The sequence below is a fragment of the Pseudonaja textilis genome, chromosome 1, assembly GCF_049901715.1.
Source record: "Pseudonaja textilis isolate UNSWEBS1 chromosome 1, rPseTex1.2, whole genome shotgun sequence".
Lineage (NCBI taxonomy): Eukaryota > Metazoa > Chordata > Lepidosauria > Squamata > Elapidae > Pseudonaja > Pseudonaja textilis.
Genome location: NC_141990.1, coordinates 329618880 through 329638299, shown reverse-complemented (window position 1 = coordinate 329638299; position 19420 = coordinate 329618880). Strand labels below are relative to the sequence as shown.

Here is a 19420-nt window from a genome sequence, read left to right as displayed (position 1 = left end):
TAGTTACATGATCAAAATTCAGACACTTGGCAACAGGTGTGTATTTTTGACAGTTGCAGCATCCCAGGATTATGTGATCCCCTTTTGCGCCCTTCTGACAAACAAAGTCAATGGCAAAGCCAGATTCACTTAAGAACCATGTTACTAACTTAACAACTGCACTGACTCATTTAACAGCTGTGATAAGAATGGTGATAAAATAGGGCAAAACTGAACTGCCTTGCTTAGCAACAGAAACAGTGGGTTCAACTGTGATCGTAAGTCAGAATGTGCCTGAATATCTCAAGGGAACCCGTGTTGGAAAAGGTCAATTTATAACCTCATCCTCCCTCAAGACAAGATGGTGGCATCTATTTTTACAAATACTGTAAGCTGGTCAGAGTTGCTTCAGTAAGAATTGCAAGGTGGTATATGCATGTCTATGTGTATATTACACCCGCAGAAGAATAGTGCCCTGTTGTGCCAAATTCCCATCCTTTACACGTTCTTAAAAACATATATTTTATGTGGATTAGTTTTTATCTTGGCCTGCCCTCTGCAGATTTCAACAATGCTGTGACAACCGTTCTTTAGGTTAAAAATACTTGAAGCGGGGGAAATGGGTCTTAATAATATGCTTCCTTCAGATCAAAGCCCATCACTGCATCTGCAATGCTGTGTAATTGTGGCCGACAGCTTGGAATTCACACACTCATGCTTCCAACCCCTCTTGGAAGCGCTGGGGAACATTCCTATTTTGGGAAGTTGAAAAAAAAAAACATTCTGAAAGGCAGTGCTAACCACTTGCATGCTGTTACCATGAAAATTGCACGATGGTATCTATTTCTGTCTGCTCAGGAAACATCCCACTGAATTTAGAATATGGCAAAATATGTGTAACTACAGCCTTAAATCTGTAGAAAATCTGTAAGGATGTGAGTGTTAGTGTGTATCTTTCTCCTTCCACTTGTGCTAGCCTTGCAAAATATCTTTCCTCTCTGTTTGTATTCTCAAGTTAGCCCCCAAAGTGCATTACATTCAACAATTTTTGAACCAAGGTATCTAAGTTCTGCTAACTTAAAGAATGTATAAAATATCCAGGAGCCATTACAGGGTTTGTTTACTTGTCTGTTCAAAGTTATGATGGCACTGAGAAAAGTGACTTATGACCATTTCTACACTTATGACCAGTGCAGCATCTCCATGGTCACGTGATCAAAATTTGGTGGCGCCAAGAAGTGACATCTCCCACAAGTGCAGCTCCTGTTGTGTTCCCTTTGTTTTCTATAGACGGTGAAATAGGAGAACTCTATCATTTCCAGTGTCTGTGTGTTGATGGTGTTTTTACTTCCCCGTCTACATTTTGGTAGTGGCCTCATTAGGACTGGTTGACAGTTTGAGGTCATGCCACAGTATTATTGCAGTCAGAACTGCACTAGTGAGTTGAGCTTTCAACTTTAAGAGATTGAGTTTCCTTCAGTGTCGATTAGGGAATTCTGGGAGTTGAAGTCCACACATCTTAATGTTGCAGATGTTGAGCTATATTAGTTTAGACTGTTCAAAAAGCATGCTGGACTTTTTCTGGCTGAGCCTAATGCAGGGTGACTGGAAGGGCCTTCTCCTTTCTAGGCAATTCAATATCTTGTGCTCTCTTATCCAAAAGGGGGGTTGGGTTACCTTCTTGCTACTCTTGAAATAATGGCTAACTTTGGAAGGCTGAAAGATTAAGCCAAAACTGACTTCTGTCCTTTCTTCCATTACTTTTTCTATTACCTGATGCTTTGGGGGCATAATTTCTACAACCATGAATGCTCAAAATGACTGCTACTGTTTCATGTTGGAGTGTTTCCCAATTTGCTAACTTCCTAGCATGCTGGTGAGGGATTCTGAGAGTTGAAAGTCTACACATCTTAAGATGGACAAATTTGGTATGGATAGATGATAGGATAGATGATAAATAGATACAGATGTGTGTGAGAGAGAGGTACTTGTAGAGAGATGATAGAGACAGACAGATAGAGATAGACATAAGAGATAGATATATTAAAGGTAGACAAATGAGAGATATAGAGATAGATAGATGTAGATAGATAGATTAGACAGATAGAGACAACTAGATGATTGAAATAGGAGATGTAGATAGATGTAAACAGACATATAGACATACTAAAGACTTAGAAGAAAAGTGATATAGATAGATAGATAGATAGATAGATAGATAGATAGATAGATAGATAGATAGATAGATAGATGATAGACAGAGACAGAGAGTTGGTTGATAGAAATAGGAGACAGACAGATGTAGATAAGCAGACCCTTCCTTCCATCTGCTTTACCCAATTCATGCAAAACCAGAAAACCTTACCTCTTCCCCTCAGATGTGATGCAACCCCACTCATTCTTCATCGCCCTTCCCAGCTGCCAAGATTGCCAACTTTTGCCTTGCTGATCAAAGCAGGCAGGGAGATTTGAACCTTTGGATTCTCTACACCTAGCGGGCAGCAGACTGGCCCTCCATCCTGTGATGAGGGGCTGGGCAGCTAGGCCCTCAAGATTTTGCTCACAGATTCAAGAGGTAAAATAAACAGTAAAAGGTAAAATACACACAGTGAAGAGAAAGCAAATGAAAGCAAACCTCTTTCATCTTTTCTAATGGTCTTTATTCTGTTGAATTCCAAGATGCTTTTCCTTCATTTTCTTTTTATTTTTTACAAAAAATAAATATACCCCCACCCCACCCCACAATTCTTAAATACATCACATAGTAGTGCACAGTTGAGAGGCATGGTGGCCTAGCGGTGAATACGTTTGCCTCCCACTCGGAAGGTTGAGAGTTCAATCCTAGGAAGTGACAGATGTTTCTCTCTCAGGGCACAAAGAGAAAATATCTGCTGCAAACTCCACATAGGCACCTGGCCAGTAAATGCTCAGCTCCATCCAGCTGCTCCGATTCTACCCCGAATTAAGAGATTACCGGGTCGTAAGAAAAACAGCGCACAGTTGATCAAGTAGTCCACAGTTGTTCCTCCTTCATGAGATGAGCATTGGCAGGAAATGGGTGGAGAGGTGTTGCCAGCGGGTCTTCGTCCCTCGTCGTGGCAGTCCTTTCCTGTTGAGGGAGAGGAACATGGGTCGCCCTTCGTGGTGCCAATGGAAAGAGGCATAGGTATTGTAGCCGTTCTCTTCAATACGTTCCTTGAACTTGCAGTTGGGGCTGTATGCTTTCTACGACAGACCAGTGGGGGGGGGCAGGGGGAGAGAGAGAAAGAGAGAGAACGAGAAATTTGATTGAATGTGAAGGAAAGGCAGAACTGAAAATCTGGCTTACTAGATTTCTCTTGCCTTTGGGCTCAAGGCAGCTTCTGTGGGGATTGCCTCCATTTTATCCTGATCAGGGGGCTGGACTAGAAGAACTCCAAGATCCCTTCCAACTCTTATTATTCTGCTATTTCAATCTCTCCCACGGTTACTTTGCAAAATAGGTCTAACAGAAAGAAAGTGATTTCCTTAGCTGTTGTCCCACTTTGTCTGTCTGTGTCTGTTTGTCCGTCCATCTCTATCCTTTGTCTGTCCGTCCATCTATCATCATCTAGCAATAGCACTTAGACTTATATGCCATTTCACAGTGCTTTACAACCCTCTCCAAGTGGTTTTACAGAGTCAGCATATTGCCCCCAACAGTCTGGGTCCTCATTTTACCGACCTCATAAGTATAGAAGGTTGAGTCAACCTTGAGCCGGTGAGACTCAAACTGCTAGCAGCCAGCAGTCAGCAGAAGTAGTACTGCATTCTAATCACTACGCCACCACGGTGCTATGTCTGTCTGCCTGTCTATCATCTATTTCTATCAATCATCTATATATCCCTCTATCCTTTAGCAATCAATCGATCGATCAATCTCATATATCTAAATCTCTAGGGCTTTCATTCCTCTAGCATGCTGGCTGGGGAATTCTGGGAATTGAAGTTCACACATGGTTGAGAAACATTGGACCCATCAGCCAGTTACTTTTTTTTTTTTTTAGCTTAAGAGGAGACTCAACCCAAGTCTTCCCATTCCTAGTTCAGAACTTTCACTGTTGGACATCTCTGGCTCTTGGGCTGAGAGGATCGCTATTTGTGACTTTTCCAGCTGGCTTCAAACAAGCAAAAACAATGGGTCAAGCTGAGTTCACTTAATGGTATGATTCATTTAACAAATGCAGTGGCTCTGTTAACAACCGTGGCAAAAAGTTGGTAAAATCAGGCTTGGCTCACTTAAAAAACCACCTGGTCCCAATTGTGGTTCTAAGTCAAGGACTACCTATAATTCCCCCTTTTCCCAAAAGGCATGCAATTCCATTTACCGTTCCATAAACTTTCCCTTTTCGGTTCATTGCCAAGTAGAAGCCACTGTGGATGGATCGAATGGCCACAGTCCCCACCTGTACAGAACGGATCTCCACGATGCCTGGGGGGGGGGGATAGGAAAGAGCCTATTAACACAAATCAAGGACTTCCCAAAGCTATTGGCAGCAAAGCCTATACCTAAAACAACCAGCGGCTGCTCCTAATACGCAAATCTCTATGCATGTTTGCTTGTGCACATCCTAAAGTGGGGATGTCAAACTCGTGATATCACGTGACGTATTGCAACTTTTCCCCCCTTCGCTAAACTGGGGGTGGGCGTGGCCAGCACGTGACGCATCTGGCCCATGGGCCGCAAGTTTGACACTTCTGTCCTAGAGTATTGAAGGAGCTGAAGTTACATCACTCACCTTCCCTAGCTTTTGTTCCATTTTAATTTTAATGAAGCAGTTTTACATCTGGAGAATATAAGTGACTAAGGGATCAAGGGATAGAATAGAAATAGAATAGAATAGAATAGAATAGAATAGAATAGAATAGAATAGAATAGAATAGAATAGAATAGAATAGAATAACAGTTGGAAGGAACCTTCTAGTCTAACCCCTTGCTTAGGCAGGAAACCTTATACCATTTCAGACAAATGGTTATCCAGTCTCCTCTTTAAAACTTCCAGTGTTGGAGCATTTACAACTTCAGGAGGCAAGTTGTTCCACTGGTTAATTGTTCTGTCAGGAAATTTCTCCTTAGTTCTAAGTTGCTTCTCTCCTTGATTCGTTTCCACCCATTGCTTCTTGTCCTGCCCTCAGGTGCTTTGGAGAATAACTTGACTCCCTCTTCTTTGTGAGATATTGGAACACTGCTATCATATCACAGTTCTTGGTGCTCTCTGAGCTTGGTTGTTTGCTTGCAGACATTTCATTACCCAATTATGTAACATCATCAGTGTCAGGGAGTGTGGAGTTTGCCCTGATGATCTAAGTGGGTAATGAAATGTCTGCAAGCAAACAACCAAACTCAGAGCACCAAGAACTCCAAAGTCATGACATGCTTGTAGGATACACTTAAAATCAGTGAACAAGACCTCTGAGGCAAAATTCAGTGTGTCAATAACAGAAGCTCAAAAACATGTACACTTCTTCCTACTTATGTAAACCTCTTTTTCCGCTCTTGCTTATGGTTAACTAAAAGATGTATCCCTAAAACATGCTGTCCCCCCCCTCTTTTCCCTCTTGGTCCATTCCCTGTCTGGAGAAGCTTGCTTAATAAGGACCAACTGATTGCAGGACCAGTGCAATCCCCAACCTCAATCGGCGCAAACTTTCGTTCCCTAGATCTGAAAGCTCAAAAACATGGACACTTCTTCCTAGTTGTACAGACTCACATCCAGTCTAGTTTCAGTAGATTGCCTGAAAAGCCCGTTGTGCTTAGTTCATTATGTAAACTCAAGTCAATGGTAGTTTATTCAATCATGGTCAAGCAAATCACAGTGCACAAACTAGGTGATGCGTTTAGCCAGGAAGTTTCTGATAGAAACCTTTCCTTTAGGCAGTAGATCCTAAAGGTGCTTTTTCAAGAAGCAACTGGACTTCCTTGTTTTTCTTTGAAGACATTTTGCTTCTCATCCAAAAAGCTACTTCAGAGCTTCTTGGATGAGAAGCAAAACGTCTTCAAAGAAAAACCAGAAAGTCCAGTTGCCTCTTGAAAATGCACCTTTGGGACAACCATGATCTGGATGACTAAGAATCTCCATAAACATAAGGCAATAGGCTTCCCAGTTGTCACCAGCATTGGCGACACAGATAATATTGGGGACTTTCAGATCATGTGAATTTGTGCCAAGGGCCACTTGGTGATGTCATGTCTTTGACCTGAGGTTCCCAATGTGGACTGATCATGGTGTGGAATGGAATTTCAGGGGGTGTGACAAAGAGTGTCTTATTAAGGAGAGATCCAACCAAGAACCAAAGAGAAATTTCCTGACAGAACAATTAATCAGTGGAACTTGGGTAGAACTTACCTCCAGAAATTGTGGATGCTCTAACACTGGAGGGTTTAAGAAGAGTATAGACAACCATCTATCTGAAATGGTAGGGGCTCTTGCTTGAGCAGAGGGTTGGACTAGAAGCCCTCCAAAGTCCCTTTCCAACTCTGTGATTCTGTTATTCTATTCTGTTATACTATGTCCCTTAATGACAAATCACAATTACTTTCGTTAGGAATGCAAACACTAATCAAACATTTCCTAGGGATGTGTGGAAAAGAAAGGATTGGGAACCATCTAATCATTGCCAACACAAGAGAAAGATGGAAAGAGGAACGCTGGATCAAAACAGTGAGGGCAAACAGCTTATTCACCTAGGGCAGGAAAAAGAAATATAAGAAGATTTAAAACAGGGATGGCCTTTTAAAGATCTGTGAACTTCAACTCCTAGAATTCCCCAGCCAGCATGGATTGAAGTTGAAGCCCAGAGGTCTTTAAAGTTGCCAAGGATGGACATTCCGTTTTAAAGACTGATGCTGATCTTAGAAATTTTTCAGAGGTCTTCCTAAGTTTCCTTAATAAAGTTTATTTATCAGATGTTCTTGTGAACTTGCCTACTGATTCCAGTCTTGCTTCTTGGGTAAAGTCTGACAGATGTTAAACTGCTGGACTTCTCTACAACAGAAGAACATTGGAACATATTGTGGGAACCTTCAGGTGGAGTAAACCAGGCCATCACATTGTGCCGAAATATCTCTTTGTGCTTAGAATGGTATGTTAAGCTTTAGATAAACAGCTTTGTGCGTACAACACCCTTAACTAGGCCAAGTAAAAACATTCGCACAATCTATTCTATGCATTCTACAAGCCCCAAAAAGAATGAATTTAACAAACCTGGTTAAGCAGAATAAACTAAAATTAGGATGAAACTAAATTATGTTTTCTTAGCCTAAATTTATAGTTTTGTGTATTGTGAAAAGTCAGCCATAGGCTGACAAGACCAAAAGCTCCATCCTTTTTAAAAAAATAATTACATTTATCAAGATGTAAAATACAAAAGAAAATGAAAATGAGGGAAGAAAAAGGGTAAAGAGGGAAAAAGAAATAAAAGCATTTCTGACTCAGGTGGAATAAGATAGTTGCAGTCTCAACTTTTTACCTTTGCATGCTAATACATACTAGCCATTTCTATAACCACAAACTTATCTAATCAGCAAAAACCCAAGTCAAAGTTTCACACACACACCCCCATCTCAAGTGCAAAATCCAAAAGTGGCTTCCAAGTAGAAACCAGGTTGGAAAAAGTTCCATACTTCTGTGCCACTTTTGCCTGGTCTTTCATGCCTGTCAACTATAGATTTAGTTTAAACATGACTTCCTTCTGCTTCTGTAGAAGCAGCAATTTTGGTATTTGTGTCCTCTTCAAACGTCCTATTTTGAATACCTGGAATGGCTTTAAAAGTCAGAGGCTTTGTTGAAGTGACTTTCAAATATTCAGAACCTTCCAGGAATGCCCGAAACACTCCTGGAAGGGCCTGGATTAAATCCTGTCAGCAAGTAGACATTTTGCCCAATGACTCACTTAAAGCTTGAGTATGATTACAGGCCAGGTAGTCCTCATCGTACGAACACAATTGAGCCCAAAATTTATGTTGCTAAGTGAAACATTTGTTAAGTGAGTTTTGCCCCATTTTACCACCTTTCCTGCTGTTATTAGTAACATTGCCGTTATAAAGTGAATCTGGCTTCCCCGTTGATTTTGCTTGTCAGAAGGTCACAAAAAGTGATCACGTAGCTCCAGGACACTGCAATCGTCATAAATATGAGTCAGTTGCCAAGCACGTGACTTTTGGGAATGCTGCAATGGTCATAAGTGTGAAAAACAGTCATAACTCACTTTTTCAATGCCATTGTAAGTTTGAACAGTCACTAAACGTAGTGTTGTAAGTCGAGGACTACCTGTAGACACACAAGTGTACAAGCTGGGCTGCCTGCCACTTCCCTCCTTGCCTTCCTTCTATTCACTCTTGAAGCCCAAGCTTTTAATTTGACTTTTATTAGCTTCATCACTTTAAAAAAAAAATTCAATATTCACCTTTGGCATTTCTCCTCAGGAACCTCAAAAGGAGTGTTTCCTAAAATTTCCTTAATTTAAATTTAATTCAAAATTTGTTTTCCTAAAACCTCGGGAGGACTCTTCCTATAGAGTTGCTTTGCAGAGTGAGGTGGGAGGCATAGAAATTTAATAAATGAATTCCTAAATGTAGCTCAATTGTATTAAATGTGTATCCTCATTTCCAAATCAATGATGGCTGATCCTCAAAGTGAATTGGAAGAAATAAATTTCAGTAACTAGCGCTTTTAACTAATAAGGAAATACTGTAGGAGAAAATATATTTTGCTAAGAAGTGATTCATACTTTTTTTTGGTCTGAGAGGATAACTGACTTCTTTTTTTCCCTGGAGCCTTCCTCCAGAGTAAAGCAAGAACAAAAAATAAATTAAATTTCAATTAAAATTAGATACATATTTTTCTTTTTCTATGTAATACTATCACTGAAAAAAATTACTAAGAAACCAGTGAAGGACTATCTATTCTATACCTTACAAGATCTCTGCTGCTGATTTTAAGCAGTTTTAGGTTTCACAGCAAAGAAAACTTCAGAAGAATGATTTTAATCTGAGGAAACAATTTTGAAAAGAAGTTTCAGTTAAATTAGACTGACACTGAAAAATTATCAATCCATTTGGATCTGAACAGAGACCACGATTTCTTGCCTGCCTTGGGAATTAATTGTCTGTATTACACTTGAAACTTGAGAATCAGAGTTGAAATGGAGGCGCTCACATTGTTTTTAAAATGTCATTGCCGCCTCACACTTATCTATTTTTAATTTGAAAGGTTTGCTTAGCTGTCCAGCTTTAAACAACTCTGGGCAGTTTATAGCAATAAAATTATAAAAACCTTTAAAAAAAACCCTAAAAATCCAGCACCTCAATCCATCTCCTAGAGTGCCCCCAACAACTCTGTGCAGTCTCTACCATTCTCCTCAAAACCTGAGTAAAGTCAGGTTTTTATGGCCTCCCCAGAAGGTTAAGAAGATTGGGACCTACTGAACCACTGGGAGAAGTTTATTCCATAAGGTAGGGCAGTGGTGGCTAATCTTTTTGGGTTCCTGTGCCAAAAATTGTGCATGCGCTTGCACGCTCGCACTTGCGTGCCAGCACCCAGAAGGCAATGCGTGGCCCCCCCAAGCCCCGTCCGCATGCGCACCCACAATCCTCATCCACCCATCCCCCACTGCCCCCTTACCTGCACTGCGCCTCACAGCTGATTTTTGGCAGGTTTGAGGCCTTTTTCAGCCTCCCAGAGGCTTGAGGAAGACTTCTGCAGGCTTTGCGGGCCAAAAACTAGGCTCGTTTCATCACTTCTGGTATTTTCGGAAGAAGAGGAAGTGACGAAATGGGGCTAGTTTTCAACCTACAAAGCCTGTGGAAGCTTTCCTCAAGCCTTTGGGAGGCCGAAAAAGGCCTCAAACCCACCGAAAATCAGCTGTGAGGCTGTAAGTTTGCCTGCAGCTTGCATGCCAGCACAAATGCCATAGGTTCGCCATCACGGAGGTAGGGCCAGCCACGGAAAAGTCATGTTCCCTAGGTCCCATTAGATGGCGACGTTTCTGGGAAGGAACTTATGAGCTTGCCCATCTCATCTGATCTAGTGGGATGGGATGGTACCCTTAGGGAGAGGGGTTCCTGCGAATAACCTGGCCCTGTGTCACATAGGGCTTTAAAGATGATGACCAGCACCTTGAATTGCACCTAGAAAGCAACTAGGAGACAGTACAGCTTGCACAACATGGGTGGACATAGAGGTGCGCACACCACTGCGTTCTGGATCAATTGTAACTTCTAGTTGGTCTTCAAGGGCACTCCCATGTAGAGCACATGGCAGTAATCCAGATGGGAGGGAAAACCCAAGGCATGGGTGACCATGAGCAAGGCCTCTCAGTCTTCGATAGTTTCCTTGTCCTCCGCTTGCGCAAATATAATAAAAAGCATCCAAGATGCCACAGAATACATAACTGTGACGTGCCCAGAGATGTTGACAGCTGGGGGGGGGTTGGATAGCAATGGATCCTTGTGGATCCATCAAGACACGGAGATGATACAGTACTCCTACAAGGCTATTTGCGAGATAGGTGTAATTATGTCAACTTCTTCCTGTTTTGCCCCACAGTTTACACCTAAAACAGGAGGATATTGGGTTCTGGTGCAATTGTAGTTGTATGGAGAGGATGGGGAAGGAGATCTTGCTTGACTGATGGTGTTACACTCCAGTCTGCAAGAACCCAAACTCCAAAGCAGTGTTGAAAAGATACCTGGTTAGATTCTTGCTGCAAGAGGTTTACAATCCACAGATGGATAATTTCATGCTGGAATGTATGCCACCCTTTTACAACTATTTACGACTGGTAGGACAGCTGATTGAAAAGCATCACTAGGAGAGAAAGAGGGAAGCACAGTCCAAGATTCTCACCGTCCGCAGGATGCCAAGAACAATGTAGACTGGCTGGGATGTCATTTGAGCATAGAGAGGATGGACCCTGAACTGTGCAGCTAAAGGAAAAGATGCGTTTAGGCGTGGGATTAGGAGCTAGACTGAACTAGGAATTTATTCAGTCTAGAAATAGGCCCTGTTATGAACACAGATAGTCTTCAATTTATAACCAGTCACTTAGAAACCGTTCAACATTATGAAAGACCTCACTAGTTCTGATGGTCATCCCTCCACAGTCACATAATCACATTTTGGGCATTCAGCAACTGGCCAAAATTTACATATGTTTGCAGTGTCCTGAGGTCATGTGACCACAATGTGGGTTTTTTTTTTGGGGGGGGGGAAGCATTTACTTCTGTTTCTAGCAGAAACGGCCATTGCAGAAAAATGGATTCACTTAATGACTACAGCATTCACTTAATGACCGCAGCATTCCCTTTATGATTATGACATTCACTTCATCACTACCACCACAAAAAGGGTTGTAAAATTGGGCGCTGTCACACGGTGACTCGCTTAACAACCAACACAACTTACAACCATAATTTCAGGCTCAATTATGGTTGTAAGCGGAGGACTGCCTATAGAATCACAAAAGACATAGAACTGGGGCGCTGTAAGGCTCATCTAGTCCAACCCTCTGCAGTGTACAAGAAAACCAGTTAGAATAATAGAACTGTAGTTTCTGTTTTAATTTTACAATGTGAAAAACTCTGACAGTGACAAGAGGACAATTGAGGTCATGAAGACAGATTTATTCGCTGATGAGTAATCTCTCACAATTAAGTCTCTAAAAATCTGACAGACTTTCCAAGTTTCGTTTCTTTCACAACTTCCCGAACTACTGAAAAGGTGTCCAAGCTTGTTAGCAAACATTTCTTTGATGGAATCAGCCAATGATATCATCTTAAGAAGTTTACTCCAAATACCTGTCTAACACTGAAGGAGGACTAGAAGATTTTCTATCTGAGTAACAAAAGATTGGGGTTCTTGATAAGTACCCGGCCACTTCCCAGCATCAAATATCTTTGGCTGGGGGTGTGAGTGATAGAGGCTGTAGTCCAACATACCTGATGGAAGTCTGTAGAGATTCTCAGTCATCCAGGTCATGGTGTCCCACAGGTACTTTTTTCAGGAGGCAACTAGACTTTGTCTTTCTGCTGAAGACATTTTGCTTCTCATCCAAGAAGCTTCTTCAGCTCTGACAGGATAATAGGGAATGAAGGTTTTATATTCCTTGTAGACAACTGGTCATTTGCATCCTTTTAGAGGGTCCTTGAAGCACTTGGTTCCATTCCAGGGAAAAAATTGCAGACTGCAGGAACCAGGAGCCCCACTCAGGTGACTCTGAGGACACAGATAAACCACCAAGTGCTTCAGCGACCCTCTAAAAGGATGCAAATGACCTGCTGCCTGCAAAGAGTATACATCCTTCCATTCCCCACCAGCTAGTCAGAGCTAAAGAAGCTCCTTGGATGAGAAGCAAAACACCTTCAAAGAAAAAACAAGAAAGCCCAGTTGCCTCCTGAAAAAAGCACCTTTGGTACAACACCAGTTTGGGGAAAGCTGACGACAACTTACTGTTCAGGTTCTCTTTCCAGCGTGTCCCTTCAACTTTGCCATCACCGCCAATGCATAGGAAGAAATGATTGGAGGAATAGAGACGCCGCCAGCGCACATCACCTTCCAGATGGTGGTAGCTCCGTGCATGCCGGTGACCATCGGGCCAGGGACACGTGATATCTACCTGCCGAATGGAGTCTCTGGGTTTCCTGGCTGATGTGACCCACAGCAGGGTCATCAAGGAGAATCCAAACGTCCAGTTGGTTAGTGGGTTCCACCAACCCATGGCCCTCTAGGCCGAGTGCCAGGAGAATCGGTTCAGCTTCCAGAGGGGCAAAGACAACCATGGGGCTTCACGGTGTCAGCTGGTGAGGAGCTTAGAATAAATCCACAGGTCTAAAGGCCGTCACCGCAAGGAGCCTCTTCCAGGTGGGGCCACAGTGGAAAAGTCTTTAACAAAATAGGCAGGAGACTGGTTGGGATGGCTCGTCAGTCATCTGGTTAAAGTTCTCAGCAGGTGCAAACAGGAAGAGCATCAAACATCCAGGGAGTTGTGGAGCCGTCTCCGATGCTCAGGTTGTGGTTTTAGCCCAGCTTTTCAGCCGAGATCAGTCTACAGGGGCTCCAGGGAAGGGCTAAGAGGATCCTGACAGCTGAACCAGCTGTGCCGCAGAGAGAGGCGTGAAGGTGCTACCTAATGTTAGCCGGTTTGAATACTAACGCAAGAAGAAAAATGCACACCTATGTTCCCCAGAAAGGCGGGGATAGCTAAATCCCAAAGGTGGAGCCAAGCATGTCTCTTTCAGAATCCTAGCAAGAAAGAAGGGGAATGAAACAGAGGCAATTACTGTAGGACAGAGTATCTCAATCTTGGCAATGCTATCACAGATGGACTTCAATTCTCAGAATTCCCCGGCCAGCATGTGTTGAGAAACAACTGCTGTAGAATTTCAGCAAACTGAAATTGTGAAATTCTAATTGCATCAAAGTTTGCCCCTCTGTTTTCTAATGGAGGGATTCTCTTAAAAAACGGGCTAAGGAATTCTTGCAAGAGAATTGGTTTAAAAAAACGTACCACGAGCAGAATAGGGACGATCTGGATGTCAGAAGAGCCCCCTGGAACTGACCATAATGTTTTTCTTTGGACCAACATTTTCTTTTCAAATAAGAGTTAGTGACCATCATTTAAAAAAAGGTTAGTGACACGAGTGAGGACTGTCACAACTTACAACCACAATGGGTAGGCTCCATTATGGTTGTAAGTTGAGGACTACCTGTAATTACGAACTATGGCTTAATGTGTTGTGTCAGCATAGGCTATTGTGGTTTATTCCATAATAATAACCAAAGCCTGACTTAATGCGATGAGTGAATTAGGTTTCACATGCAAATGAGCTCCATCAATATTTTTTTTCCTAGTCGCTATCACTCAGCCTAACCTTCCTTACAGGATTGTTGTTGGGATATTTATACCGCTTTAAGTGCCTGGGGAGTGGAGGGGGGGGAGAACATCAAGGCATCTATTAATAAATAGCTTAATTATTTTGTCATCTGCATAGGTGGGGCAGCTTGACAAATTCTGCATTTAGAGCCAGGTGCTGCCATTCTTTTATTTCAGGCTGTGACTAAAACAAAATAAGAGAAACTAACAAGACTTAGGCAGTTTTGCTAGTATCTCTCTAGCTTTTAAGTTGGAGTTGGGATGGAGTCATTTATGACAACTTTACAACATGGCCATGGATGGCAGCGCACAGTTTCATACCTGACCCAAATCCCCAATTTCTCTCTCCTGAGTCACTTTAAAAGGAGAGGGAAAAGAAGAAGAAGAAAAGCAGAGGAACCCCGATCTTTATGGAATGTGACCAATCCAGTCTGCTGCATTGTTTTAAGGTCACACTTACCCCATTTGCTCCTAGAAGAGTTGAGAGCACCACCCGGGAAAAATATCTCCCATGCTGTGCTTGCAATCATTTCTGCGGGGAGGAGAAACAGGCTATGGGGCTTTGACGCAACCTGGATTGGTTTTGAAGCTGGAGTTAGCCTCCAGCATCAGCCTGGCAGGGGAATTTTTAAAGAGAAGCCTAAATGGAATTTACACTGTCCTGAGAAACAACATCCAAATGTTGAAAATGGCAATTTTGTACTTTTGGTATGGATGGATCATCCACGTACAGTATGGAAATCAATGTCTCTCGGCAACTTTAAGATGTGCGGACTTCAACTCCCAGAATTCCCTGGCCAGCCTGGCTGGTCAGGGAATTCTGGGAGTCGGAACCCGCACTTCTTCAACTTCAACTTACCTCTTAAACAGACATAATACATAAAATCCTAGATCTTCTAAGGTGGGAATAAAAATTGGATATGAATGACCAGCTTCTGAAGATGGTAAATAAAGGTGACAGCTTGTTTTCAGTCCATCAACCAAACTGGTTCTGCAAATAAACTAAATCTGACCCACTTTCAGAATTTCGAAAGGGAAAAATATACTTGTTTTTTTTCTTCTTTGATGTTTCGGTGCTCGCAAACAACCCAAGAGGAAGAGGAAACTCGGCATGAATTTTAGGAGAAGCAGAAACTTTTTAACTTCCTGCAACTTTAATCCAAGACAACATCTCTTGGATTTACTGATATAAACACTTTGAACACTTGACTCTATATATTTGTCATTCTATTGGGCATATGTGAACCACCCCCCTGCAAAAGAAATACATTTAACTTTTTACCCTCAGAATTTAGAATCAAAGCAAAAATTATTGACGTAGTTTTGGGAATCGACTCCTAGATTGCAGGATGATCGAGCTTAGTTCAGAATTATCCACATTCCAGCAGGTCTACAACATTACTTTAAAATTACAAAAAATTTGGCAACAATTCTGAGTGATGATTTCATATTCTATTTTGGGCTTCCTTGTTGCATTTCACCTGTCTAGAACTGTGTCACCACAACCTCACTCCTGCTTGACTCGTTGGCATCCCACAAATGTTGCAAGACTAGGGTTGTTTTTCACCAGATATATTTTTCTGGAGTTTTTATTTTATATCTAGTTCCACCCCACCAACCCCCAGCTTCAAAACAAAACTTATTCTAAGCTTAAGGAGGCAGGTAGGAGTTCCTGCCATGGTACCTAAAGACCAGATTAGTGTTTCCCAAGCTCTGCATCTTTTTAAGATGTGTGGACTTCAACTCCTAGAACACATGGGATACTGACTAGGGGATTCTGGGAATTTTTATGCTGGCTGGGGAATTCTGGGACTTGAAGTTCATACAGCTTAAAATTGTAGAGGCTGAGATATAATGCTATAGACATTAAATATCAGGGGCATTTTCTTGGAGGTCCCCCAGCCTCATTACCTGGTTTTTTGAATAAACCTAAAGGTAGGCCAATTGTGTCCAACATTTCCAATGCTAAGCAAGACAGTTAAGTGAGTTTTGCTCCATTTTACAACTTTTCTTGCCACAGTAATTACTGTTTTCCCGAAAATAAGGCTTATCCTGAAAATAAGACCTAGCAAGTCTTTTATGTGTGCACCTAATATAAGCCCTATACCCAAAATAAGCCCTACTTAAGAGCATATGCAGCCAGCTGATCATCCATTCCATCTGGTTGCTTGTGCCACGGCCACGAGGCGGGAGGGTGGAGTTGCCCCACACTGGCTTATCTCAGGATCCCCACAGTCAGGCCATCTACACCCTGACACCCGTCTCACAGCAGCAGTAGCAGCCATATGCAACAGGAGTCTGTGTGGCCACTGCCTGTTCACGGCCACAATGGAGCAGGAGGCTGAGTGGTGTGCTGGTGCCGCAATGAGGTGAGGCAGGTGTCGAGGCATGGATGGCCTGGCTGTGGGAGCCCTGAGGTAAACCGATACAGGGCGTGTGGGGCAGCTCCACCCCCTGCCCTATGATGGCAGCACTGGCTTGGGGTGTGGCCTCCTGCCCCGCCATGAGCAAGCAGGAGAAGGGGGCCTGCCATACATGGGGGGGAGGGGAATAAGACACCCTTCAAAAATAAGCCCTTATGCTTATTTTGGGGCCCAAAAGAAAATAAGACCTGGTCTTATTTTGGGGAAACACGGATAGGTGAATCCCTGCAGTTGTTAAGTTAGTAACATGATTGTTAACTAAATCTGGCTTCCCCATTGACTTTGCTTGTCATAAGGTCACAAAAGGTGAGTACATGACCCTAGGACACTGCAGCCATCATAAATATGAACCAGTTGCCAAGCATCCAAATTTTGATGACATGACCATGGCAGTGCTGTAATGGTGATAAATGTGAAAAATAGTCATAAGCCACTTTTTTCAGTGCCATTGTAACTTTAAACATCCACTAAACGAATAGTTGTATATTGAGGACTACCTGTATTTACTGAGTATACAAATGGGCTCAGTTAGTATAATAACAGAGTTGGAAAGGACCTTATAATTCATCTAGTCCAACCCCCCGCCAAGCAGGAGACCCTACACCATTTCTGACAAATGAGAGTTCAATCTCTTCTTGAAAGTCTCAAGTGATGGCGCTCCCACAACTTCTGAGGGCAACTTTTGTTCCATTGGTTGATTGTTCTCACTGTCAGAAAGTTTCTCCTTATTTCCAGGTTGAATCTCTCCTTGTTCAGTTTCCATCCATTATTCCTTGTCTGGCCTATTTTCTAGCTTGACCCCTTCCTCTCTGTGGCAGCCCCTCAAATATTGGAAGGCTGCTATCCTGTCTCCCCTGGTCCTTCTCTTTACTAGACTAGCCAAGCCCAGTTCCTGTAACCGTTCTTCATATGTTTAGTCTCCTTGCCTAATCATCATGGTTGCTCTTCTCTGTACTTTTTCTAAGTACATATGTTAAGTTCCCCCCACACACAAAAAAAACCCCTCCCACCTCTAATGAAGCTTGAACATGAATGCAACTACCAGGTCTTTTAGCACCTTGTTTAAATCAGATTCACATTTTAGACCTTTGAAAAAGACTATTTTAATTTTTTTTTAATGGGGAGAAGGAGGAGGGAGGAGGAAGAGGGGGAAAGTGGCATGTAAAGACAAAGATTTTTCTTTCTAGTTATGCTTTGGGATTATTACAGATTATGTGGAATCCAGACATATTCGTAACTACTGTCTAGGCTAGGGCTTTGTTAGGAGATCTGCCAGTCTGTATGTGTGTGTGAGCACGCATGCACACAGGCCAAGCTAAGCTAAAAGGTCCAACACAGGCTTCCTCCTATTAAAGAGAAGTTTAACTGTCATGGCAGCCATCACTACAGGCCTTTTATTAAACACCAAGCTGCTCCCAGCTGCCCAGCCTGCAGTTCGAATAAACCTACCAATCACTGAGGAGTGGGTCCTTGGCTTCAACGTTTGAGTCCGAAGGAAAGAGGTTCTGTTCAGAGGTGGTATTCAGCCGGTTCTGACCAATTCTGGAGAACCGGTAGTGGAAATTTTGAGCAGTTTGGAGAACCGGCAAATACCACCTCTTACTGGCCCTGCCCCCATCTCTTCTCTGCCTCCCATTAAGTCCCAGCTGATCAGCTGGGTCTTCTTTGGTTGCCCTGCACAGGAGAACGGAGCTGCAAAGCAGGTTAGTGGGGTGGGGAGGGAATGAAGATTTTGCAATATCCTTCCCCCTGTCATGCCCACCAAGCCACACCCACAGAACTGGTAGTAAAAAAAATGTTGAATCCCACCAGTGGTTCTGATGATTCATCCGCCGATTTCCACAGTTCCACAGTGTATTTCTTCAGGTGGCTGTGCGCCACGAGGATTTATGCATGCCTGCTTTTAAAAATTTCAATTTGTTTCCTGAATCATTCCTAACAGTTCCTGGGAGGGAGAGGAACCAATTTAAGAGACAAACAGGACTTTGCATATTTTTGCCAGCTCATCCTCAGCTGGCTCAGCAAAAGTTGAGTTTTAAACAGGAAGGACTCCTTCTTTCCGTCCTTCAATTACTCCTTTCGAAACGATGTGGTGGCCCTAAAGAACCAGATTTCTCTTTCCCTGGGAGGTTTCTCGCATCTCACTGAAGCTCCTTCGAGGGGGTGGACGGGGGGGTGGTTATCAAAAAAGGCAAGGATATCCCATCCTCCAAGAATCCCCCAGATGGTTTCCACCTGAAATGCTTTTCCCATGTGGATGTGGAGATTTGCAAAAATATTTACTCACTACAGGCAGTCCTTGACTTACAACAGTTCATTTAGTGACTGTTCAACGTTACAACAGCACCGAAAAAGTGACTTATGACTGTTTTAAGACCTTGGCAGCATCCCCATGGTCAGGTGATCAAAATCCAGACACTTGGCAACTGATTCATATTTATGACCGTTGCAGTGTCCCAGGGGGTCATGGGATCCTTTTTTGTGACCTTCTGACAAGCAAAGTTAATGGGGAAGCCAGATTCACTTAACAACTGTGTTACTAGCTTAACAACGGCAGCGATTACTTAACAACTGTGGCAAGAAAGGTTATAAAATGGGGCAAAATTCACTTAAGAAATTGTTTCACTTAGCAACAGAAATTTTGGGCTCAATTGTGGTCATATGTCAAGGACTACCTATATCATCAAGGTTGGCATTTATAACTTCCTTAAGCTCACTGGTTCCCCAAGTGTGGTTTGGAGACCCACTCAACAGTGGTGGGATTCAATTTTTTTTTAACCACCAGTTCTGTGGGCGTGGCTTGGTGGGCGTGGCAGGGGAAAGTTACTGCAAAATCCCCATTCCCTTCCTGCCCACTAACCTGCTTTCCAGCTCTGTTCTCCTGTGCAGGGCAACCAAAAAAGACCCAGCCGATCAGCTGGGACTTGGGAAGCAGAGAATAGATGGGGGCATGGCCAGGCTGCAATGGTATTTGCCAATTCTCCAGACTACTCAAAATGTTCGCTACTGGTTCTCCAGAACTGATCAGAACCTGCTGAATACCACCTCTGCCACTGAAGGTTTCCAAGGCTCTTTTGGGGAGTCTGAGAAGTCAAATAAATAAATATTTTAAAATTTCTTATCTTTAA

General features: G+C 42.8%; 1 protein-coding gene across 1 annotated transcript; it reads right to left on the bottom strand.

Annotated features, from left to right (window-relative positions):
- Window positions 1-1377: 1377 nt before the first annotated feature.
- Window positions 1378-13545, bottom strand: FGF22 (fibroblast growth factor 22). The gene is made up of 3 exons (XM_026698925.2): window positions 12447-13545; window positions 4326-4429; window positions 1378-3204 (listed from the first exon to the last, which is right to left on the bottom strand). The coding sequence occupies exons 1-3, from the start codon at window positions 12712-12714 to the stop codon at window positions 3010-3012; spliced, it is 567 nt and encodes a 188-aa protein (XP_026554710.1). The 5' UTR covers window positions 12715-13545; the 3' UTR covers window positions 1378-3009.
- Window positions 13546-19420: the final 5875 nt, after the last annotated feature.